The sequence below is a fragment of the Nilaparvata lugens genome, chromosome 4 (assembly GCF_014356525.2).
Source record: "Nilaparvata lugens isolate BPH chromosome 4, ASM1435652v1, whole genome shotgun sequence".
NCBI lineage: Eukaryota > Metazoa > Arthropoda > Insecta > Hemiptera > Delphacidae > Nilaparvata > Nilaparvata lugens.
In genome coordinates this window covers 45,425,281-45,452,357 of record NC_052507.1, presented here as the reverse complement: position 1 = coordinate 45,452,357, position 27,077 = coordinate 45,425,281, and the positions used below count along the sequence as shown (strand labels likewise).

Genomic DNA, 27,077 nt, shown 5'->3' with positions numbered 1-27,077 from the left:
GAATAATTCATTGAAAACCCTTAAAGGATTTTCCAATTCCTCCACAACAACCGCAGCAACTGGCCCTACAATGGTTGGTGCATCATAATAATTATTGTTATTCTGTTCCTTATCCAATTCTCCTAGAATAAACTCATTTATTACAGCATGAGCCATGTTTGTTTTGCAAAACATAACTTACTTTTAGTGTCACACCAGTGTGTGTGTGTGTGTGTTTTATTCAAATATTCACGCTATCCGAATATTCAAAGGTACGCGCCAAACAGCATCGACCGGTCGATGTCTGGTTGTCGTTCCATGGGATCACTCAAAGACCTTAAAGAGATATCATCTTTTCATATCAAAGAGATATGATCTTTATGATCATAGATATGATCTTTTATATCAAAGAGATATGCATCTTTAAGGTCTTTGGGATCACTAGTCTGTCCCGGGTCAGCCGCCATTTTGTTCGGCTCTGGGTCACCCGAGTCACTGACTCAAAAGTATCCCTGAAGATAACCAATGAATAACCTGTAAGCCTGTAACCTCTTGCTTGCTCTTTTTCTAACCTTAAAATTTGTAGAATCAATTTAGATTTCTTTCAAAAATAATACTTTCTTGTAAGAAACAAACCGATTAGCTCTCAACAAAAAGGTAAACGAATAATATTGACATATAATTGTTGATCCATCAAATAAAATTAAACGTATAAATATTTAGCGTATAAGCTTATATTACGTTAGCCTATTTCTTATTGAAAATACAGTTATATTTCAATATAATTAGAGAACAATATTTTCTATACTGATATTCTTATATAGGTAATCATCGATGGTGACATGCAAATTATTATTCAATTTAAGATGTTAACATCCAATTTGTAAATCTTGTTGAAATGTAGGCATACAAATTTTTTATTTACTGTAATAACTTTATAAACAAATGCCGTTACTTGTTAGATAGTATTGTGCTATCTAATTCAGCGGTGGTTGGGCTGGCAATCAAAGCGAGATACTAGACAAAAACAAAACCTGGTGTCAGGCCACCAAAATTTGGTGTTTCTAGCCCTACCATAATAAACACAATAAGAAGTATTGCCCAGCCTGAGTCTGGTGTGTGTCTTTATTTATAAACAAGATATCATTCATACAAAAAATGTAATTCATACTAAGAAATAACAGAAAACAAAAAAGAAATTCCAAAAATTTACATAACCTAATTTATAAATAAAAAAACAACAAGACACTACAGTATTATGGCATAACCATGAAGGTTGTCTGCCAGGAGTCGGTATCTACTAATAATTAAATTCTATTATTAAATCATTTCTTATTTTTTACGAGCACCCCCCAATATCGGACACCCACCCATAAAGTGAAACATATTCTCTACGTCGCAAGTATTACATAGTGAGCATCGCCACTGTATTTCGTCTCTGTCATGAGAAAAATTGAGGCGGAAAAGGGATCCCCTTGCTTTAATTATTAAGCTTATCTTCCTCCTATCAGAAAGACACTCAAGATAAGATCTGTTATCGTTTTGCCGCTCTAACTGTCTATACAACCCATGAAACTGCTTCGTTCGCGTTTTGTATCCACTCATCTCTCATCTTCTGTTTCATTTTTCCGCACAAGCAGCTCAACTCCACCTTCCAATCACTCTTTTCATTTAAACATCTTATCAAATTGCACCCGAATTCCTCGTCCCAGCTCCTCCATTCTTTATACCATGAAATCTTACTTCTTAATATCTTCTCTGCTAATACTCGAGGTAGCCTTCCTCGGGGCAATTTCATTATTATTCTGAAAATAAATTCAACATGCAACTTTACAATAAATATGAAAATTGGTTCTAAATCTAGTTCCAAATGCATTATGTAATTGGGAGTCAACTGGGGTAGCATGAAAAGTTTCTTAGCGAAAAATCTTGGCAAAGTTTCTAACATATCATAGCCTTTAAAACCCCACACCTGAGCTCCATATGTTGCCACTGTTCTTATGACTGCTCTGTATACTTTCCACTTCACCTTTATATCTATGATGTTGTTAGCAATGAAATTTCTCCATACGCCATTCATTCAGAATTTTGCAAGTGACGTCCGCTCCCTAATAGTCTTAGCCTGTATCATATTCGAATGAGTCGCGGGGCATATGTTCTTATTGCTTTCATTACACTAGGCGCACTATATGTCTGATACCGCTGGGACATCATTAAGCTTTGTTCAGACCAAGATATTTTACTCTGCAGAGCAACAGAGCAATCGTCCGCAGAGTTTGTGTTCACACCGAAAACATCTGCTAACCCATAGAGCTATTTTCGCTCTGTTCTCGGTTGCTGTCTGATTCCAAAACGTTCAATTATTACATTTATTTTTATTTTTTTTGAGCAAACGCGAGCCAAATTATTTATTTCAAGGCGCTGAACCTGAAATTAGAATTTTTCTATCTCCATTTTTCCGAGATTAGGTTTTTATGAGAGATCTTTATCGAAAACATACACGCTTGGATGACTGAAGAGAATCGCTCCCAGAAGTAATGTTCTGCCAAAATCTGCAGCTCTGCAGAGTCTGTGGATGGATGGATTTAAAATGATCTGTGGCCGGCTTAATCAATGTGGGTGTACACACCAAAATTTATGTATTTGCTAACTGACGTTCCAAGGAAACTCTACTCGCATGCAGATGTTTTCGAATTGCTGTGGAAGCGATTTTGTCCAGGCATCCAAACGGATGTTTTCGATAAAGATCTCTCATCAAAAATGTGAATCACGTAAAAATGGAGATAGAAGAATTCTAATTCAAGATGAGCATCTTGAAATAAATAATTTGACTCGCGTTTGCTCAAAAAAATTTAAAATAAATGTAATAAATAAAAATTTTGGAATCAGAGTGCAACTGAGAACAGAGCAAAATTAGTTCTGCCGGATCACAGATGTTTTTGGTGTGAACACAATCTCTGCGGACGTTCAGATATTGCTCTTTTACTCTGAAGAGTTAAATAGCTTGGTCTGAACATAGCTAGAGCGATTCGAAAACATCTGCATGCGAGCAGAGTTTTCTTGGAACATTGGCTGGTAGATACACAGATGTCAGTTTGGACACCCGCATTGATTAGGCCAGCGACAGATCTTTTTAAATCCATCCATCCACAGACTCTGCAAAGCTGCAGATTTTGGTCAGAACATTACTTTAGTTTCTCACTGGTGTTCCAGATTTCATCACACATGGTCACCAATCACAACTGGTATTCCATCCTGGTGTCTTAATATAATAGGGAACCAAATCAAAGTGGACACATGTGTGATCACAGAGTAGCCACAACAGTCTTCTGTCATATGGTATCCTACACTGGGGTGGGAATAGTCATGTTTCTGGTGTTCTTCTCCTCCAGCAAAAAGGTGTGAGGATAATAGTGGGGGCCACTTTCAGGGAACATTGTAAACCGTTATTTGTTTCTCTTGGAATATTAACGGTTTACAACCAATTTATTTATGTTGTTGCCCAATATATACATAAAAATGAGAGTGAAATAAACACAATAGGTATGATTCACTCATACAACACCCGCCAAAGACAACAACATGATACCCAACGTACAAGATTAACCAAAGTACACAAGTCCCATCACGTCTTGGGAACAAAGGTCTACAATAGGTTGCCAGAGTCAATAAAAAATTGTCCAGTCTCTTTGTTCAGCAAATCACTATTTGATCATCTGCGTGCGAACCCCTTCTATTCTTTGGAGGAGTTTTTTACACATTCTTTATAATAAATTAAGTGTTAAGTGTTATGAATATTCTATTGACATTGCTGATGACTGTATGGTCCGATAGCAAAAGAATTAAATCTATCTATCTACTTCACATAGTTGCTTATAACGCAACTCACACTGATTAGTCATTGCAATTACACATGTCTTCATAAGCAACTATGTGGAGTATTGTGACTGAACGTGTTTGATCATGTCTTGTCTTGTCTTGACTAACTGGTGTGCGCCTAGCCTAAGCTTCAGCATTAGGGATTCCAGTTGAAATGTATATAGTTATTTACTAGGAAATTTACTAGTTATAATATACAAAAATAATTTAACCTCAAATAGAGAAAAAATAAACAATAAAAAATCGAATATACAAATAGCTAGCCTCAAACATTTCGATTGAAGTCTTGCGCTGTGATGACAACAATATTGTATGACGGCATGTGTGTGTACACACATGTTCATCATGCATGTTCTGTAGTTAGTGGCCAGCCAAATGGGTATTTGTAAGACTCCAGTTCTCTTGTTCAATTGAAACAAGGAAAATTGAAGAAGGCTCCAATCTCGGGTACCCGGTCTGGGTATGTAACTTATGTGGTGTGTAACTTCAAAATCAATTCCTAGATAAGCCACTGCAATTTCCATAAATGTTTTTATGAGGTATATGTTCAATAACGTATTAAACTGCTTAGAATACATGAAATTGGAATATTTTAAAATAAAATATAAGAACAACAGTACAAAAAACTTAATACAGTAAATAGAACTATGAACTGTTGCGTCTTGAATAGAGCATATTTTTAAGTAATCAGAAAGTTGAGAATAATTCAGTATTAACTATATACCGTTGATGTGATCTTATGATATAAATTTACAATTTAGATATTTCATTTATCGTGTGTATTTTGAATTTATTTTATTTTTCAGCAATCATGTATCTACTACGTTGGGTGAGAAGGTACATTAGGAAGAAAGCTTATTTTATCGATCAACAAACTGGAGTTAATATACACAGAAATCTATCGTTCTTATACCTATTTTTCTCAGGAAATGCCTTCTTAGGTTTGATATATCTTACCAAGAAGGGCCAACTTGATTATGCACTGGATGCTGGATTAAAAACCGAAGCTGAAGCTTCACAGTCCAAAGGTAAGCTTCATTAAATTATGCTCAATGTATCTCAAATGGATGGCTAAATTTAGTCCAATGTTCCATTTCCAATGTTATTTTTTGTCTTTGATATTCTTATCGCATAACTACCCCAAACAGAACTGGGGGTCGAACATTGGGTTCCAATTATTTCCTTATACAACCTTTTACTGGACTATCAATGAAAACTCAATTTCTTATTTATTTCCTTCTAAATGTTCTTCCCTGTGCCTTTTTCTTTTGAGCAGAGCTAATTAGTAATTCATTTCAATTGGATCTGTTTGCAGTTTCAATCAAAATGCAAATAATGCTCATTAAAAAAATGAATCAAATATCTTTTCTAATTTTTGATGAATGTAACTAAGTTTAAAAATATTATTGACCGAGCGAAGTGAGGTCTAAGATTCAAGTCGACGGTTTGGCATTTCTCTTAATGTTTAAATGTTTATATGTTGCGCATTTACGGCGAAACGCGGTAATAGATTTTCATGAATTTTGACAGGTAGGCTATGTTCCTTTTTAAATTGCGCGTCGACGTATATACAAGGTTTTTGGAAATTTTGCATTTCAAGGATAATATAAAAGGAAAAAGGAGCCTCCTTCATACGTCAATATCAGAGAAAAAGTCAGACTATAGAATTATTCACCATAAAGCAGCTGTTGAGTTGATTATAAATTGCATGCCATGACGCATGCAATTCAATATCTCAATGTAACTTGGTGAAAAATCAACATCTGTGTAGACTATAAATTGCATGCCTCATTGAATGCAATTTTTACGCACTATTAAATAGGATGCAAAGAACTATAAACAGCTTGTCTGGGCGCCTAGATGTCTTCTGGTTTTCTCGCGTTAAATTCCGGAAAGCGTTATTATGATAATTGAATCTTGTGTAAGCATGATCTGATCAAATAAATAGTTAGTGTATCAGTGTGGATGTGCTTCTTGTTTGGGACGTCGTTCAGTTAAAAATGTTATTTATTCTATTGATACAATTTTTGTTCATTATTGTTATTATATTCTTTAATTTTTATAAATTTTGAATTCCCAATTTGTTTTATTTTTACTTTTTTCATAAGTATTCGAAATCTTTGTATTTTTCATTTTTGCATTAGGTGGTATTTTTGTTGTTTGTATTATTTATTATTGCACAAGTTCGTATTATTTTTATCATTATTTTTCTTTTTTCATTCCTATCTGTACAATTTTTATTGTTAATGAGACATATTTGGGGAAACCCGGTGTCTCCATTGTGAATAAATAAATGAACTATTGATTGCGTGCAAGAACGCATGCAATGAATAACTAAAATAACATAGTATTGTCTCTCCAACTTTCTCTGCTTTGAACTTGGGCTGTCCTGATGCCAGTATGTCTTGAAAGAGATTAGCTTTTGATGTTAGTATTTTTGATACACCAACCTCAACAGCCATTAGCCGTTTTCAGTCTTTTCACACTGATATCTCGCCGACATGACATACAGACAGGATATATACTCTGATGGACAATATAAGAGGAGTGTTAAAATTCACAATGCACTCACCTTGTATATTTTATATTTTTATTCAGTTTTAGTTTTAGGTTATGTTGTCATTTGTAGTACACTGTCATGCAGACGATTTCTCTGCCATCTTGCTAGCTTGGCTCATATGTTTTCGTGTACATTGTAAATCACTGCTTTTCACTGTCTATATTGGTATTTTTATTTTCACAATCTATTCTTATTTTGTCTACACTTGATATTTTTGTGATGAAATTTATCATTCTTAGTCAATCATTATTTTTCAAAATAATTATTTTGCATTTTGTGTCCGACTTCTTGCACTTCAATTCGAGGTTGGTATACCTTCCTCTTCCTGTCTCATCCTTTGGCCGTCGTTGTAATGTAGTTGAAAGCTGAGAATTTTGTCTTCAATTGCCATCGAAATGATTCTCAATCATCCTTCGAGTAAAACCAAATTATCTAAGAGCTTCAAGCAAATATCAATCTTCAGAATCTAAAATTTCAGTTTCGGTGATGTATTATGTTATATTATTCACAGTTTTGTGCCTTGTTCATCAACTTTAAACTCGGATCTGATTTCAACCATGCAACAAACTTTATTCATGTTTCTTAGTCAGCTTCATTGCCTCAATTCAATTTCATTGATCACTTAAATTCAAGGCATAATTAAATTTCTACATGCAAACGAACTCCCCCATGTCTTCCACTGATGTTAAACTGTAACCTGTACTTCTTGTATCAATGATGTTTCCTGCTACCTGCGTCCAGCCCTGTCTCCTGACAACCTTGGAGTATTACATATTGCTGTCTGGTTTTTCTTGCTTGAAAACCACGAAATTCTTTCAGTTGAGTATTAATCATAGTTCTACATTGTTATGTTGAAACCTTCAGTTTCAATTATTCTCTTATGGCCCTAGCGCCTATGAATTTGACTAAGCTTTGAGTAAGCTTACTATTTGATTTGACTCTCGGCCCTAGCGCCTATTACTTATGTTGAAACATACAGCTCTAAGCTTACTATTTGATTTGACTCTCGGCCCTAGAGCCTATTGACTTATGTTGAAACATACAGTTCTAATCTCATCACTTGATTTGACATTTGGCCCTAGTGGCACAATTTTGTATATTGAAACACTTAGTTTTAATTATTTTACTCAGCCCTGACACCTATGTTTTGTTATATTCAAACATACAATTTCAATATCTACTATTCATACCTAGCATCCATAACTTTTTTGATTAAGTTCCTGTTCTAAAATTGCTGTTTAACCTATGTTTATTTTGTACTTTGCTAAAATTGTCATATTCAATTTCAATAAAATCTAGCACCCATTTTCATAAGACATATTTTTTATGTACATATTCAATTTAGCCATTATGCCTTCTCAGTTTGAACTATTTTAGCCTTTGTTTTCAGACATTGTATTCTCAATATTATAATTATCCCAAGATCAAGTTTGTTATAAATTGCCATGGTGCATATGTTCTTAAAACTCATTATTAATTATTTCTGTTGGCTAGTGCCTATTATATCAAAATTATTATCCTTTTGAAGACTTACATGATTTGCAATAAATTTCAGTACAATTATCTTTTACCAGCATTTGACTTGATTATTTTACAATCCTTGAATTGTCTTGCTATAGTTGTCATCTTACAGCTATTTTCAATTGCCCATGCGCTCAACTACTGATTGCATGAGCTGGTCCTCCATCTGCCTTTGGAACGGTTATGTGGTGCTGTTTAATTAATGTTAATCATCCACTGCTCTTATCTTGAAACACACCATATAATTGTTTGGTCGTCCGGACCGGATTTACACTAGCAGCCTGTGAGTTCATGTTACCGTATGATCAGTCAGATGACCCCTATAAAATCTTATTTTGCAACTTCTAGGTATTTTATAATCAGGATAAATAAATATTACATCTTTGTACAAAACTTAGTTCATAAGTCACCTAACATTACACTGCACTTAAATCTTTTGTACTTTTTTATGTTCCACGTATCTACAATTGTACCATCCCTACCTGGAGTCTTATCTGATGGAGCATCACTCCTGATCCAGCTCAACTTCTTGGTTAGTAACCCATATCTCATCTACCAACCTGTCAACTGCAGATGTACAACTTCCAAGCTAGCTAACCAGATTGTAAAAAGGATTTCGTGAGTCATTGAATCTATCATGGGTCCTAAACCCGAAACTAATATCCTCATGCAGAGGAATGTCATTGTTAAAGAGCTACAAAGCCTCCATGACAAATATTTTACTTTCACAATTGAAAGTGTTGTTGACTATGAGCAAATTCTAGTTGTAAAAACCAAGGTTTCAAATCTTGCTCTCAAATATGATGAGATTTTCTTTCAACTTGATCCTGAGGATTTGGCCCAGGATGAAACTGATGAATCTCAAGAAGAGCATTCTGTTATGATGAAAAATTTTCAATTTTGATAGCTCAACTTAACTTGATTACTAGAAATTTTTCAATTCACCAGGAACAAGCAGCATGTAATGATCCTCCTGTAATTCCTGATGAATCCATATATTCTCATGCAAACTCTGCTGCTCCACCACCCATTAATCAACCTATGACCTTAGCTAATCAATGTCCACAACCTGAACAATTTCCAGTACCCCTCTCTTTTCCTGCTCCTCAGTCACAATGTAAACAACTCAATCAACCTACAGTTCAAAATTTCATTCTTCCTCCTATTCCCCTCCCACATTTCAGTGGTGAGCCTGGCAGTTGGATTGACTTTTGTTCCATTTTTTCAAAATTGGTTGTTTACAATCTAGCACTCTCGTCATTCACAAAATTTTATTATTTGAAGCAGTCTCTTAGTGGTGAGGCTCTCACCCAAATTCAAAATGCTGCTACTGGTAAAAATGATTTTGAGCAGGCTTGGAGACTTCTTGGTGAACGATATGACAATTCTAGATTGCTTGCTGATACACATATTAGTGCTCTTCTAGAACCGCCACCGCTCCATTCAAGTTCCCCTCAGTCTTGGAGAACACTAATTGATTCCACTCAGACACATATCACTGCACTATCTGCGATTGATGGTATTGACATTGGGAATCTATTCACTATGCATAGGGTAATTAGTCGTTTTGATTCAGCTACTGTAAGAGACTGGGAAAGATATGTTGCTGTTGACTCCTACTTTGGAAACTTTGCTTAGGTATATGGAATCTCAACACAAAATCTCACAATCTCTTGCTTTGCAATCCAATTCACAGCCTCATCAAGGCTCTCGGAATAATATTCCAGCTTCTACTAATGCAAATGTAAGATCAAATAATAATCATCAAACTAATAATAATCACAATTTTCAGTCATCAACCTCCTGTCTATTCTGCAAGGACACTACTCATAGAGTGTTTGGCTGTCCATCACTGTCAAGAATGACTCTAGCTGACAAATGGGAAGCTGTGAGAAAAAGGAAACTCTGTTTCAACTGCTTGAAGCCATTCGTCCTTGGCCATCCTTGCTCCGGAGCTTGTCGCCATTGTGGGAAGGCCCACCATTCACTTTTGCATGGTCCATCTCCAAATCAATCTAACAATGTCAGTGGTAAGAGCATTGTTAATTCCAATGTATTACAGGTTAAGACAAAACCATTCAACCAGAAGTCACATGCTTCTAATTCTACTCTGCTTGACTTGCATTTGAATTCTAATCCTGATGAAATATCCACTGAGAGGACATCAATGTCTCAATCACCAGTCTCAGTTCATACAAATATTGCATCATCTGGAAATCTACCTCTCAAGTCTTCTATTGCAGTTATGCCTACTGCCGAAATAATTGCAGTTAGTTCGAAGAGTGAAATGATCAAATGTGTAGCTCTCTTAGATACTGGTTCAGACTGCTGTTTGATCTCTCAGGGACTTGCATCTAGCCTTGCACTTCCCTCATTGCAATTGAATACTGTAATACATTCGGTATCAAACAGCAATGTCAGGTCATCAATTGCTCATTCTGTTTCAATCAATACAATTATTGATCAAACTTGGTCAACAAATGTAAATTGTATAGTTGTAGATAAAATTTCACAACCCATCCAGCATTCAGGTGTCAGCTTTGATCCTGCTAATTTAAATATTCCTACTTATATTAAGTTAGCCAATCCACAGTTCTATCAATCCAGGAATATTGACATTTTGCTTGGTGCAGGTGTCTCTGCTTCAATTACTACATTTGGACAAATTTATGTATCTCCTGAATCACCACTCATGCAAAACACCAAACTTGGTTGGATTATTTTTGGGAATTGTAAACTTTCTAAGCCTATATGTTTACCTGAACACACATCTCATTTCCTTGTCTCCAGTATTTCTGAGCAAACTTCTAATCAGGTTGGTATCTGTATCAGATCATATCTGTATCAGGTTGGTATCTCTATCAGGTCAGATACTTCAAATCATAATGTATCTACTAGGGAGATTTCAAACCAACTGGAAAGGTTTTGGAAGATTGCAGAATTATCACCCTCAAAACCTTTGTCTTCTGAAGCAACTAGTGTTGAAGAGCATTACAATCAGCATACTGCTAGAAATTCTGATGGTCGATTTATTGTGACACTTCCACGTAGGGATACATTTCACACTCTGGGACAGTCCAAGTTCCAAGCTGAAAAACTATTTCACTCACTTGAAAAAAGACTTGCCTCCAATCCGGATCTGAAGTCACAATATGTTGATTTTATGTCTGAGTATCAAGCACTAAATCACATGACTGCTGTGCCGCCACTTGCTGAAACTGAAAAGGGATACTTCATCCCTCATCACCCTGTGTTTAAATTGGACTCTACAACCACTAAACTAAGGGTAGTTTTTGATGCATCAGCCAAAACCTCCACTGGTGTTTCACTAAATGTTATTTTGCATTTTGTGTCCGACTTCTTGCACTTCAATTCGAGGTTGGTATACCTTCCTCTTCCTGTCTCATCCTTTGGCCGTCGTTGTAATGTAGTTGAAAGCTGAGAATTTTGTCTTCAATTGCCATCGAAATGATTCTCAATCATCCTTCGAGTAAAACCCAAATTATCTAAAAGCTTCAAGCAAATATCAATCTTCAGAATCTAAAATTTCAGTTTCGGTGATGTATTATGTTATATTATTCACAGTTTTGTGCCTTGTTCATCAACTTTAAACTCGGATCTGACTTCAACCATACGACAAACTTCATTCATGTTTCTTAGTCAGCTTCATTGCCTCAATTCAATTTCATTGATCACTTAAATTCAAGGCATAATTAAATTTCTACATGCAAACGAACTCCCCCATGTCTTCCACTGATGTTAAACTGTAACCTGTACTTCTTGTATCAATGATGTTTCCTGCTACCTGCGTCCAGCCCTGTCTCCTGACAACCTTGGAGTATTACATATTGCTGTCTGGTTTTTCTTGCTTGAAAACCACGAAATTCTTTCAGTTGAGTATTAATCATAGTTCTACATTGTTATGTTGAAACCTTCAGTTTCAATTATTCTCTTATGGCCCTAGCGCCTATGAATTTGACTAAGCTTTGAGTAAGCTTACTATTTGATTTGACTCTCGGCCCTAGCGCCTATTACTTATGTTGAAACATACAGCTCTAAGCTTACTATTTGATTTGACTCTCGGCCCTAGAGCCTATTGACTTATGTTGAAACATACAGTTCTAATCTCATCACTTGATTTGACATTTGGCCCTAGTGGCACAATTTTGTATATTGAAACACTTAGTTTTAATTATTTTACTCAGCCCTGACACCTATGTTTTGTTATATTCAAACATACAATTCCAATATCTACTATTCATACCTAGCATCCATAACTTTTTTGATTAAGTTCCTGTTCTAAAATTGCTGTTTAACCTATGTTCATTTTGTACTTTACTAAAATTGTCGTATTCAATTTCAATAAAATCTAGTACCCATTTTTATAAGATATATTTTCTATGCATTCAATTTAGCCTCTATGCCTTCTCAGTTTGAATTATTTTAGCCTTTGTTTTCAGACATTGTATTCTCAATATTATAATTATTCCAAGATCAAGTCTGTTATAAATTGCCCTGGTGCATATGTTCTTAAAACTTATTATTAATTACTTCTGTTGGCTAGTGCCTATTATATCAAAATTATTATCCTTTTGAAGACTTACATGATTTGCAATAAATTTCAGTACAATTATCTTTTACCAGCATTTGACTTGATTATTTTACAATCCTTGAATTGTCTTGCTATAGTTGTCATCTTACAGCTATTTTCAATTGCCCATGTGCTCAACTACTGATCGCATGAACTGGTCCTCCATCTGCCATTGGAACGGTTATGTGGTGCTGTTTAATTAATGTTAATCATCCACTGCTCTTATCTTGAAACACACCAAGGAGGCTGCGGTTCATAATTGCGCGAGGTCTACTGTTCACAGAACTACTAGTATTTTTATCCCTCATTTTATTTTTAATGATCTTCCATAAATGATTAGATCACATCAGAAAACCCAAAATCACGTTCCCATGTAGGGACCAGACATCCCACAGATGAAGCATACATTTCTATAGACCGATATACAAGAGCCTCGTATACAGGCAATGCTTATTCACAATAATACTCTTATCCCAATAATATAATTATACTTCAGTTCACTAAGCCCTTGCTTCCCACCAGTAGGACATTCCCATGGGGGGGGGGGGACGCTGGGCTATCTTGATAGTCAATTTTTAAGAGTAAGTAAGAGCCAGTCTAGGGTTGCCACCTGTTGTAATATTACATTTTTCTCAATTAAAATCGATTCTTCAATTCAATATCAATAAAACTTGATAGCAAATATCGGTGTAATCAATATGCGGACTTAACATTTTACCGGGAATTTATCAGATACACATGTGTTGAACATCCTACTGTAACAAAGTTCTATTTCTGAATTAACATATAATTCTTAACAACATAAAGGGTAAATAAATTTAAAATAACTTTAAAAAATAAAGCTTTATTGAGTATAATAAATGAAATTTGTAAACAATTTTTTTTCTTATGCACTTTCAATGTTATTTTTTATCCTGAAAAGAACGAAAGAGTAAGTCAATTTTGTTGTCCAATGATCTTAACCTGTAAAAAGGTTTGAAGAATACATGTTCAAAATTTGAAGCTGATTGGTCAATTTTTCTAAAATTATTGTAGAAGATACAAACAGACAGACAACAACTTTGGCCTTCATTAAGTCAAAAGTGAGAACTCGCTAACGCTCGTTTCACTGTTAGCCCAGTCAATGGAGACAAAAAAAACTGAGTGTTATAAATTATTATTATTATTTTGGTATTTGGAACATCTGAATTCAAAAGAATGGTTTTTATAAATATTCTTGGACTGAAAATTTTGTGGAAATCCAGAAGACAACCTCATTTCGGATTTACCTAATTTTTGGAGAGAAATAGTACAAGTTACTTTTAGTTCCCCCACCCCGATCTGTGCTTCATTGTAAAAAGAATAAATAAATTAATTAATACATAATGATAATGAGTACATAAAAAACAGGGTTTGACGCAACAAATTAGGGGAGGCTTTTTGCAGGGTGTTAGTATACATAGTGCATAGCCTGAAACCGAAGAAACCAATAATTTCCAAACTATTTATTCTTGATGAAATTTAATGCACGTGATAGGAAAAATCCTGGTCAACAATGTGAGACCAAATTTAAATCTGTATCATCAAGGGCTTCCGAGGTGGATTGCATTGAGAATAGAAAAAACGCATTTAAGAATAGTTTTCCCGAAATAAACCTGTTGGTGGTAGTATTACTCAAATGGGCATCTAGTGCAAAAAACCGCAGGCTACATTGTTTAGATAGCAATACGTCACAAAACCAAACAATATCAGTCATCAAATAACAAATAATTAACTTCAACATAAAATTACTCAAGAAAGAAAAGCCCGTTGAACCCAAGTTTCGTCGATAGTAACCCATATAACCCATTTCATAATAATTTTGAATCCCCACTTTTGATTGACATTCTCGAATGAACCTTTGTTTCACTACACTGCACTTTCGTTGGTCTGTACGTTGCTTTATCGTCGGGGTTACAGTACCTTGTTTTTGGCGGTGAGCTTTTACCGGTTGAATTTGGCTTGACGGCGACGTCCTCTTACGTCCCTAGACCTGTCGTCTGAACGGGTGTCTTGAAGCGGTGTTACATAAAGTTGCGGAACCAAAGGGGTGGTAGTACAAGAAGTTGGTTGGGGACACACATGAACCGCTGTAAATAATGTATTACAGCATTAATTTCTAACTCTTCCTACAATTCATCAAAAGCTAAAACAGGAGTTATCTATTGATTACAATTAATTAAATTCTCTCATTCTATTTGAATCCTCATTTTATATAGATTTTTATCTTTAAACTACTGATTCTTTGTATCAGAATTAATGGATCTTTCTTCACAAATAATTCAAATTGAAATGATGCTAACTTATATGATATTTTTCGTTTGGTTTGCGAAATCAAATATAATTTTTCATATAGTAGCTCGGCTAGTATTGTTGGAAACTTGTGCGCCAGCCAACATTTATTTTATTTATTATTTATGAACTATAGGACGCAATCCAAGTGTAAATAACGGGCATTCGCCAAAACTGCTCAGAACCTTAATTAAAAATGAACATTCCAGAGTTTATGATTTGATTTACCTACAAATACAAGTCCAAAAACTAGTATCAACTGAAATTATGAATTTATCACCTAATAAAACAAGACACTTTATAACACAATAAAAGAAAAAAATATTGAAAATTTCACTTTAAGGAAAGATAATGTTTGCCTTATAAGATTCATCTTGTGGATAGTTTTTACCTTTAATTAAATAAAATTAGTAGACACATAGAAAATAATTTAAATTGTATTAAAATTTGAACATTCATTAATATTAATTTCCTGGAGAAGAAAAACTTTCTTCTTCATCTATTAAGATTTCTATCATAAGAAATTTACTAAATCATTCAAAAGCCTTAATGACATAAGAAAACAGAGTCTGAAAAATATAAATTAAAAAATGTCATAAACTCAATATGAACATAATCTTAAAATTTCATTCCAATTTAAAGGCTATCTTCCTGACTTTCAGCAATACTCTACGATAATATATCTCCAGAAACAATAACTCAATGTAACGTAACTGAAAACTTTCTATACTTCTGTAGAAAAAAATTTATAATTATCTTCCATCACTAATAAAATCAAAAGGATTATTCTCAATCAATATTATTAACTTGAAAATAACAGGCTTAATTAATTCAATACTCTTATGGAAGTTTCAATCAATTAAATTCCCTAAATTATATTTTAACCTTATTTACGTACCTTAGCGGTTATTTGAAGAAACAATTATTCGTACATGATGAAGAAACACAATTAAACCTTTCAGGACATGGCACTACTAGGAATTTAACTTTAATAAAAATAAAACTAGCTCCTACATTAACTAATGAAATAAACTTATAAACCTGCCAAAAAGGGGGAAACATAGTGACTACATCTTTACTCTCGTAGTGCTCCTAGCAAAGTGTCCTCCGGAACGTAATCTGGTCTCTCGACTGGGGAATCCCCACTACTGTATTTAGAAACAGGTCTCCTATTGGGCGAATGGAATCAATTTGACCAATCGTCGCGTGGCTTCTAGAGCCTTTGGACCAAATAGTAACTGCAAAATCGGTAGTTTGTTATAATTTCAATGCTTGCTGTTTTCCAACTTATCGCACTTTATGTCGCGACAAGAAGGCTAAGTTTTAGAGATAATTCCATAATCTACATTCCTCGACGACTCGGGGCCACCATAGTTTTAATTGGTTCTATGTTACTCTGCTGTTGTAAAATATGGAGTACGTTGATTATAATAGTAAAGGATGAAACTTTTTCACTCTGCTGAATGTATTGAAATCTAACTATCATTACTATAGAGTTGAGAGTGCAACATATTTTTAACAATATAAAGCAATTCAGAAGGCAATACTATTCTACATAGACTACGATTCAAAGATAACAATGGTTGAAATTGCATTATTAGATCAACGCGAGAGCTATATGACACAAGCGCGATTTTGCATTCCACAATCATGAGAAAAACACTTTTCATTATGATATTCCAGTAGGAAATCTTTACGACAGAACGCTAGTCAAAACAAAACTATGATCGAGTGCCAGGCTTTAATCGACAATAATAATTCTGTATTTCGCTTCTCACTAGAGTACGTGACATTTTCTCTAAACACTGGAAGCATACTTTTCATCGCATGATTTAATAATATGAAAGTTCAGCTCTAACTTAGCATTGTTGGACTGCTACTGCTTGCCTTCTGATTACCAACATTATTGAATTTACCAACACATTAACACATTAATAGGCTACTAATACACTATTACTGATTCTCAAGTTCACTGACATTTCAACCTTACTGAGCCTCACATAATTATTTCTCAACAATAAATTTCATATCCAACTAGTTTCAATTACTCTACTAGATCTCAAAATATCTCAACTTATTCACATGGAAAACTTGATTGCAATTTTACTATTCATCATTAAAAAATTTATCATTTCATTAAAGATTTTCCTATTTTTTTTTTTATTTATTAATTCTTTTTGACTACTTATCTCTAAAGGGTCCTACTACTGTTAATTACCTCAATTCAATTTTCCCAACAAAAATTCTATTTCCTTTTTGACACGAACTTTCCTACATATTTCTACCTTATATCCCCATTTAAATTTTTTAATCAACCTTTCAACTCTCAACTACAGAATAATTTAAACTCATGCTTAACTCAAGAGATTTTCCCTTTTCATTTTAAATTCAACTAGAAGAATTTCACTGTTAATTTTATTTTAATTTAACCCGTTCAGTACTGTTCCAATATTTATTTCTACTTTCACTGATAACCATTTTAACATTACCTAGGTACTCGAAAAAGTTTCTCTGTTATTTTATTTGTATACCTCAACTAATCACCTTAAATATTCGTTGTCTAAAACTTTCAATTTTCGTTACCATACCAAATTTCTAAGCAACTTTAAACTCAATAATACCTTCTTTTTTTTTACCAATTATTACTTGTGTTTTTGCGGCTGACTTTCCTACCAAACATTAACGAACCTTTTGACTGGGCTTCCCTAAACTGCATTACGCTGATTGTTTTCCTTACAATCACTACGAAGACTCACTAAATATTCTAGATTTCGGTTTACGTTATTCTACTGACGAGCCCCATAACTCTCGAATAAACCAGACCGTTTACTAGATACAAAAAAAATCTTAGCTCACACCATCTTCGGTGCCTTTCGCTAAAATTATACAATTCCACCGTACAAATTTGCAAGGTTAGTCACAGCTAAATTCCTTGATTTGTTACATGGACAACTTTCGGGCAGTGCTCCGTTCTCTCTGGACACGGACCTACACTCGCGCCGATTACCTAAATTCAACAACACACACAGGCAGGACATCCCCTTGTCCTCCTCTAAATCTTGAGTCTCAACTAAACAAAAAAATTCCCACAGCCTACAGGAAACGTTACCAACACAACGGATCTTTACACTATCACTACGCTTGCCTACCGCAAAAATCACACCTAAAAAAAATTTTTCCAATAATAAAACTGATTCACCTTTTCGAGAATAAACATTACTGATAAAGGGACTTAACAACCTCATCTGAATCAACTTATTTTTATACAAATTCCCAAGGATTTGATCATCGTTTCAAATTTAATTTACAATATCTAATTATTTAGTTTAAACATCTCAAGGCCAAAACTACTCATCAACTTTTCAAAACTACATATCAACAATAACTAATAAAACAGTTTCCTATTTATTCTCTGATTACCTTCGATCTACCTAAACTTATCAAAAAAAAAATCCTATTTTCCTCAAACATTCTCCCATAATAATTTCCGAATTTTCCTAATTTACTTGGGTTGACCTTTAAAATCTCAATATTCACTTTCACTACTACTATAATGATATTCAACTACCAGACGTGAGACCAGAATACGTACGTTGACATTACAATAATTTCTATCATCATTCACGGAATTACAGAATACAAAAATTTATTCAGCACTTAGAATCAGTTGTTTTTCACCTATGCTAGTTTCTTCTACCATTTTTATTCTACCGTTAAACCTTCAATTTCTCAAAAATCAATTTCAATATTAAGTTTTAGAATACTTTCAACTTAAGCATCAATGATACCTAACTTTATCTTTAAGCACTTCAAAAGATTTTCATTTTAATGGATTTACTGAACTTAATAACTTCCCTATTTCATCTACAATTATTTAAACATCAGAAAAATTGGAGTAGCAACTATGAATTATTCATTCAACTCCAAACCCAAAATATTGACAGTTAACACGTTCACAGAATGAATTATTAAGTATAGACTCAGAAAAATTGATCTAGTATGATTAGAGTAAGTTATGAAAAATTTAATTTTTTTAGGAAATTTGAATTCCAGAGATTTAAATATCTCTAGACAGCAGAGTCGGCGCAGTTGTGTGCCAAAGAAGATAATTTTGAATAAAATTTAGAATTTAGAAATAGGCCGGCACATCTAGAAAATACCTGAGTCTATACCTAATTCATGCAGGTGAACGGGCTAGAGTCAAGAAAACTTCAATTAATCTTGCCATGCCTGATTTAATAGGGTTATACTATAGAAAAACACTACAATTTGAAATAATTGAAAAATACAAACAGCTTCAATAAACATTGGCAACTAAAATCGAACAACAGAAACAACAATTTCATGTTACTTTGTTGACATTCTTCATCTGATTCGGGGGCGCATTACTATCCCCGTTTAGATAGCAATACGTCACAAAACCAAACAATATCAGTCATCAAATAACAAATAATTAACTTCAACATAAAATTACTCAAGAAAGAAAAGCCCGTTGAACCCAAGTTTCGTCGATAGTAACCCATATAACCCATTTCATAATAATTTTGAATCCCCACTTTTGATTGACATTCTCGAATGAACCTTTGTTTCACTACACTGCACTTTCGTTGGTCTGTACGTTGCTTTATCGTCGGGGTTACAGTACCTTGTTTTTGGCGGTGAGCTTTTACCGGTTGAATTTGGCTTGACGGCGACGTCCTCTTACGTCCCTAGACCTGTCGTCTGAACGGGTGTCTTGAAGCGGTGTTACATAAAGTTGCGGAACCAAAGGGGTGGTAGTACAAGAAGTTGGTTTGGGGACACACATGAACCGCTGTAAATAAATGTATTACAGCATTAATTTCTAACTCTTCCTACAATTCATCAAAAGCTAAAACAGGAGTTATCTATTGATTACAATTAATTAAATTCTCTCATTCTATTTGAATCCTCATTTTATTTTTAATGATCTTCCATAAATGATTAGATCACATCAGAAAACCCAAAATCACGTTCCCATGTAGGGACCAGACATCCCACAGATGAAGCATACATTTCTATAGACCGATATACAAGAGCCTCGTATACAGGCAATGCTTATTCACAATAATACTCTTATCCCAATAATATAATTATACTTCAGTTCACTAAGCCCTTGCTTCCCACCAGTAGGACATTCCCATGGGGGGGGGGACGCTGGGCTATCTTGATAGTCAATTTTTAAGAGTAAGTAAGAGCCAGTCTAGGGTTGCCACCTGTTGTAATATTACATTTTTCTCAATTAAAATCGAATCTTCAATTCAATATCAATAAAACTTGATAGCAAATATCGGTGTAATCAATATGCGGACTTAACATTTTACCGGGAATTTATCAGATACACATGTGTTGAACATCCTACTGTAACAAAGTTCTATTTCTGAATTAACATATAATTCTTAACAACATAAAGGGTAAATAAATTTAAAATAACTTTAAAAAATAAAGCTTTATTGAGTATAATAAATGAAATTTGTAAACAATTTTTTTTCTTATGCACTTTCAATGTTATTTTTTATCCTGAAAAGAACGAAAGAGTAAGTCAATTTTGTTGTCCAATGATCTTAACCTGTAAAAAGGTTTGAAGAATACATGTTCAAAATTTGAAGCTGATTGGTCAATTTTTCTAAAATTATTGTAGAAGATACAAACAGACAGACAACAACTTTGGCCTTCATTAAGTCAAAAGTGAGAACTCGCTAACGCTCGTTTCACTGTTAGCCCAGTCAATGGAGACAAAAAAAACTGAGTGTTATAAATTATTATTATTATTTTGGTATTTGGAACATCTGAATTCAAAAGAATGGTTTTTATAAATATTCTTGGACTGAAAATTTTGTGGAAATCCAGAAGACAACCTCATTTCGGATTTACCTAATTTTTGGAGAGAAATAGTACAAGTTACTTTTAGTTCCCCCACCCCGATCTGTGCTTCATTGTAAAAAGAATAAATAAATTAATTAATACATAATGATAATGAGTACATAAAAAACAGGGTTTGACGCAACAAATTAGGGGAGGCTTTTTGCAGGGTGTTAGTATACATAGTGCATAGCCTGAAACCGAAGAAACCAATAATTTCCAAACTATTTATTCTTGATGAAATTTAATGCACGTGATAGGAAAAATCCTGGTCAACAATGTGAGACCAAATTTAAATCTGTATCATCAAGGGCTTCCGAGGTGGATTGCATTGAGAATAGAAAAAACGCATTTAAGAATAGTTTTCCCGAAATAAACCTGTTGGTGGTAGTATTACTCAAATGGGCATCTAGTGCAAAAAACCGCAGGCTACATTGTTCAGATTAACTGAAAAATTAAGATTATTGAACATCAAAAAATTTTTATTTAAGATACATAATTTAGAATGTCTTAAAACTAGGGATGGGTATCGAAAGACAAAACATCGATGTTTTGAACATCGATGTTTTTTCCATCCTAACATCGATAAGTGAAAAACATCAAACAGTAAACATCGATGTTTTTGAACATTGATGTTCTTAAACATCGTTTATCGCCCTACGTTTTTATGGATGATACTATTAATCCAGTCAATATAGACATAAAAAAGGGGGTGTGCTTGCAATTTATATTGCAGTTCTGATTTTTTAATATATTATTTGGGTACATAAGAGAAGTCCAGAACCAATTTCTTCATGTAAGATTTCCTTGTGCTAGATACAAGATAGCCCAAAAACCTCGTATTCTCGGCTCATTTTCCAGTTTTCAGCTATTTCTGCCAAATCTCTCCCAGATTATATAATTCTGAAAAAAATGAGATCACTCGGAACTCTCTATCTCCAATGAGTACTTTGTTATAATTTTTCAAAAATGAGTAAAATTTGAAGAAAAAATCAATTTTGATGAATTTTAGTTTTTAATCAACAATATCTTCCGATTGTTACAATTTAGATGTATATTTCAAGATCCCTCTAGGCGTACTTTTGTGCTATACAATCTGAGATCAGGTAGAGCGCTCTATGTCATATAGATTTCCAGGTATACCTGACAACAATGCTCCTTGTATTGTGGAAAAAACACCTAATTTTCAGCTTCAACCATCATCACCATCTACTTTGTCCTCACATTGATATTTCGCACAATGACATAAGTTCATGGGCAAGAATCACCCGTTAGATGCACTTAATTTCAGTATTTCCTAGTAGAGGCACGCTTAAGGACACCTCAAGGATCAAAATTTCAAACACATAACTTTTGACACAATCCTCAGATTTCATCATACTACACTTCATCCTTCTCGGTTCGTCACGGCGGTTCAAAATCATGCATAATAAGTCAAATTCGGTCAAAAAATGGGAAATTTATTGTTGAGTGTACTTAAGCCCATATTCCAATACACAGAAAATGACCAATTTCTATATTCAAAGTTGCATGTCTTGTGAAATACTTCTGATAAAATTTCCAAATCTAGTGAGAACACTTATAATTTTTACTTTTGACACAATGCTCAGATTTCATTCTTCACTTCATTCTTCTCGGCTCACCAAGGCGGTTCAAAATCATGCATCAACAGTCAAATTCGGTCAAAAAATAGAAAATTTATTGTTGAGTGTAGGTACTTATTCATATTCAATACATAAGAAAAGGCCAATTTCTATATTCAAAGCTATGTATCTCGGTAACCCCTTATTATAAAAATTATTACATGATCTTGAAATGTACAATAGAATTTTCTATTTCATCTGCTGTAAACAATTCATGAAAAAATATGTTGTAAAGTGAGATTTGATTGTTGAAAAAAATCCGGAAATTGTAGATATTTTTCTCATATTAACGGTTTTGGCAGTTCTATGATAGCGAAAAGTGATTCAAGATGGATTTTAGGCAACAAACTGAGCTCGTAGAGGATGAATTTATCTACAATTTGTAATCAATCGTAAGTCTCTATGATGTATCAGACTCGTTTTAGAAACTCTTGATCAACAGTAAAATTACGAAAAAATGTAAAAACTGAAATCGCCATTTTTAAAATCTTAACTTCCAAATTGTTTTGGAATCGAAAGTATTATTTATTGGAGTGGGTAGAGGGGGACAATTTCCACATTCTCACTAGATTTGGAAATTTTATCAGAAGTATTTCACAAGACATGCAACTTTGAATATAGAAATTGATAATTTTCTGTGTATTGGAATATGGGCTTGAGTACACTCATCAATAAATTTTCCATTTTTCGACCGAATTTGACTTATTAAGCATGATTTTGAACCGCCGTGACGAACCGAGAAGGATGAAGTGTAGTACGATGAAATCTGAGGATTGTGTCAAAAGTTATGTGTTTGAAATTTTGATCCTTGAGTTGTCCTTAAGCGCACCTCTCCACTAGGAAATACTGAAATGAAGTGCATCTAACGGGTGATTCTCATAGAACATAATCTCAAGAGCTTATGTCGTTGTGCTAAATATCAATGTGAGGACAATGTAGTTGGTGATGATGCTTGAAGCTGAAAATTAGGCGTTTTTCACAATACAAGGAGCATTGTTGTCAGGTGTACCTGGAAATCTATATGACACAGAAGTACCACAGAAGTAATGTAAATCTTCAAGAGTATCCAACAGTCTCACATAAAAATACAGAGAGCCTGATTGAAAAATAAAAATAGCAATCTGCAGGAAATCAAAACTTATGCGAGATCTTTCACAAGAGTGATCTATATTCACAAAAAACACTAAACAGAATACTACACTAAATATCATAGAGATAATGACTGTAATTCTGTTACTATTGTAACAGACTGTTACTATATGTTTATTGCTCTCAAGATAATCCTCTTCAAACAAAAAAATAGAAAAAAAACTTGTATCAAATTAAAAAATTAGAATTGTTTTTACTTTTTAGTTGGGAAAAACATCGGATGACCGATGTCTAGGTAAAACCATCGATAAGTTAAAAACATCGAACAGTAAACATCGATGTTAAAAACATCGATGTTTGATGTTGAAACATCGATGTTTTTAAACATCGATGTATCGATACCCATCCCTACTTAAAACGAGCTATAACTTTTATATGAAACATTGTTTTCGAAAAATGGATTCGTAAACTCTTATTAGAAAAAATATCGGTGACCAAGCTTTGCTCTGGAGTACGGTATACAAAAGCATAAAAAATTTATTTCGAAAGAATAAATTATAATAATATTCATAGTTCATACAGAAATGTTCTATCTAATCACAGTAAATTGAGATTAATTCCCAGAGGAATGCAAAAATTTCCCTCACAAAGGCCCGGTTGCACAAAAGCCAGTTAAATTTTAATCCTGATTAATTTCACGTGAACCAAATCAGAGAAGACCATTTCAAAATATAGACCTACTGGAATCAATCAGGATTGAAAATAACCCAGCTTTTTTGCAACCGGCACTAAGTACCTGATTGAATGATTACAAAAGTTCAACAGTTGAGTCATAATTTTGACACAGTCCCATACACATGAACTCGCTCACTCATTTCCATCATCAGTAGATGACGAAATAATTATTATCAGCTGTTTTTCCTAGAATGAATAATAATCATCCTTTTAATGTCATTCAGCGAGTTTTCCCAGGGATGAGACCTAAAATGCGAGATAAATTACTTTTAACATGAAGAGGAGAAACCCATTTCTCCCTCCACAGTTTGTAGCGTAGACACAGACGGACATCCTTCGCTCAATTGGATGCGCCGTGTCATTTCGCTTCATGTTCTTGTGATGAACACATCTCCGTAACATACACAAACCAATATACCTGCTGACCAGTTCACTTCTTGGAACATTGCCAGCAATAGATGGAGGGGAGTGTTGCCGCGTCACGTTAAAAAGCTTTCTCACTCAGACACAAAAGAAGGAGAATGCTGCTAGGCAGTGGGAGTGATTAGTGGAGGAAAGAGCATCGGACCTCTCCGTCTTCGAGAAAGAGCCGTGTTAAAAGTAATTTATTTCGCACTTTAGTGCAATCGAATTTTTATATTATAAATCTACTATGTTCTGAATTTCGTGAGAATCATTAGAGGCGTTTTCGAGATCCGGTGAAATACAAACATATATTATCATCCAAAAATATAAACAGAAATTGCTCGTTTAATAGTATAGGATATAAAATTTGATGTATGGGAATAACTCCCTGAACAATAGATATACGATGGAATGTTATGTGACATTAATTGCAGATCTATTCATCCTTGAAAGGATCAAATCAAATTCAGATCTAAATCTTGATTTGGAATGGAGATACTTGTTTTAAGAAACCATTGCAGTTTCGAACGTCGGGGAGGTCCTGGGGGGTAGCAAGCACAGTAAACGATGGGGACTCTTCGGTTCCAGGCTATGTACTATGTGTATATCAACACCCTGCAAAAATTCAGCTTTTCCATAATTTGTTGCGAATCAATATCTCTATTGACTGGACTATATTGTATTGGAGGTAAATATTATACTGTAGTTGTAGAAAAATATTGTATGTTATTTGAGCGTAGAACTTCTTTATTCTTTCGCAAAATTATCACTCAAGCAATAAGGTCACGCTTTACGTTCTTAATTCATGAATAGCTATTAAGCTAATCTTTTAATATTTTCTGAAGGCTCTTTTTATCCTGTATAAATGCATAATATGAAATAGGTATTTGTTCTATGTTTATTAAAAATTTAACTCATGAAATTTAACTCATATGAATTGAGTGATTATTTTTTCTGTTTCAGCAATTTCAACTCTTGAGTCGCTAGGAATAGAACAAGCCAAAGTTATCACAATGACAGGTTTCTTCAAGATTGTAAGTGAAGAAGATTATGAAAGTGAGGATTTGAAGAGGAGGAAAGAGAAAGAGAAAAAACTAGCTGAAGAGAATGTTGTGGGAGATGACTTAGTATAGCATAAAATTGTACAGTGTTTGTATAATTTCAGTTGTAAAGTGATGAATTTTATTTAAAAAAAAAAAAAAAATTGGGGTTGCTACTTGAATTTGAAATCTTGTCATTATTTATAGCAATATTCAAGTAGCTCATTAGTGCAAAATTCATTAGTGCACGAAACTAATGAAAATTCATATAGTAAAATTCACTAAAACTTCAAACTGTCTGTAATATATGAATGTCATGCTCATGATACATAAGGCATTGGCAGAATGCGCAGCACTACAACGCTAATAAATAATGTACATGTTCGTTGTAACTTGTGATGTAATAACTACAGTATGTCTAATAAACTAATAAAAATGAATAAGTGTTTTAATAATAAAACCTTTACATGGTGTCAGAAGTGTCGGAAGTGAAACGAAGTTTAGCCAAGTTTAATAGTAGTTGCCAAGTAATAATCTGCGCAGTGAAATTCAATAACCTACAAAATGAGTTTTAAGGCCCCGGAGCAATTGAACTTGAAGGCGGGAGATTCTGTTCATAATTGGAAACTCTTTAAACAAGAATTAGAAAACTATCTCATTGCATCTGGTAATAGAGACAAAGATGACAAAATTAAAATTGCTATCTTTCTTACATGTATAGGTGATGACTAGGGTTGCCACCTTTTTTTTATGAAGAATGAAGTACATTGGTATTCACAGGCCTAAAAAATAAAGTACAATAGGTTTAAATAAAGTACATGTTATTTTTACCTGTATATTCAAAAAGGCCACATAATTCAATGTGGCATTCCTATATACTCACAAGAATACACATTATTGACTTGAATATCACCTAGGCCTGGTTGCACAACAGCCTAGTCGCACGGTCAAATTTTAACCATCTTTTCAAAAACGCCTTCTCTGATGGTTCTCGTGGAATTAATCACGATTAAAATTTAACTGGCTATAGTGCAACCGGCACTGACTACTATTATCATTATTATAGTATGTAGTTATCTATTATTCGATTTATCCAAATAAGAACATGATAGCTTGGAAAGTTATTGATTACACACTGGTATGACGAAAATGATAACAAATCATTAAATAGATGAATTAATTTTTTTGCTACAAAGCACACGCTCATACAAAAGAATTGTATAGTATAAGTATTATAAAAAAACATATAATTCATTTTATTTAATCCAAAAAAGTTTTAGAGTTGGTCTTCTAAATTCAAAATGTAAGTTTTACGGCTTGAAAAAAATGCATGATATTGTTACTCTTCAAAAATTTAATCAACTCTAGGCTATTGCAAAATAATTCAAGGTACACGAGATTATGAAAATTAATGCAAAAAAATTGCACCCCTTTGCCCAAAGCCT

The 27,077-nt window shown here is 33.8% G+C and overlaps 1 protein-coding gene across 3 annotated transcripts; it reads left to right on the top strand.

Annotated features, from left to right (window-relative positions):
• Window positions 1-348: 348 nt before the first annotated feature.
• On the top strand, window positions 349-26,072 carry LOC111048651. 3 transcript variants are annotated; one of them, XM_039427529.1, is made up of 5 exons: window positions 349-636; window positions 4,665-4,886; window positions 7,160-8,471; window positions 9,732-9,969; window positions 25,556-26,072. In XM_039427529.1, the coding sequence occupies exons 3-5, from the start codon at window positions 8,241-8,243 to the stop codon at window positions 25,723-25,725; spliced, it is 639 nt and encodes a 212-aa protein (XP_039283463.1). In that variant the 5' UTR covers window positions 349-636; window positions 4,665-4,886; window positions 7,160-8,240; the 3' UTR covers window positions 25,726-26,072. The 3 variants fall into 3 exon arrangements, with proteins under 3 accessions (XP_039283463.1, XP_039283464.1, XP_022190274.1); XM_039427530.1 differs by lacking the exon at window positions 7,160-8,471; XM_022334582.2 differs by lacking the exons at window positions 7,160-8,471; window positions 9,732-9,969.
• The last annotated feature ends 1,005 nt before the right edge of the window (window positions 26,073-27,077 follow it).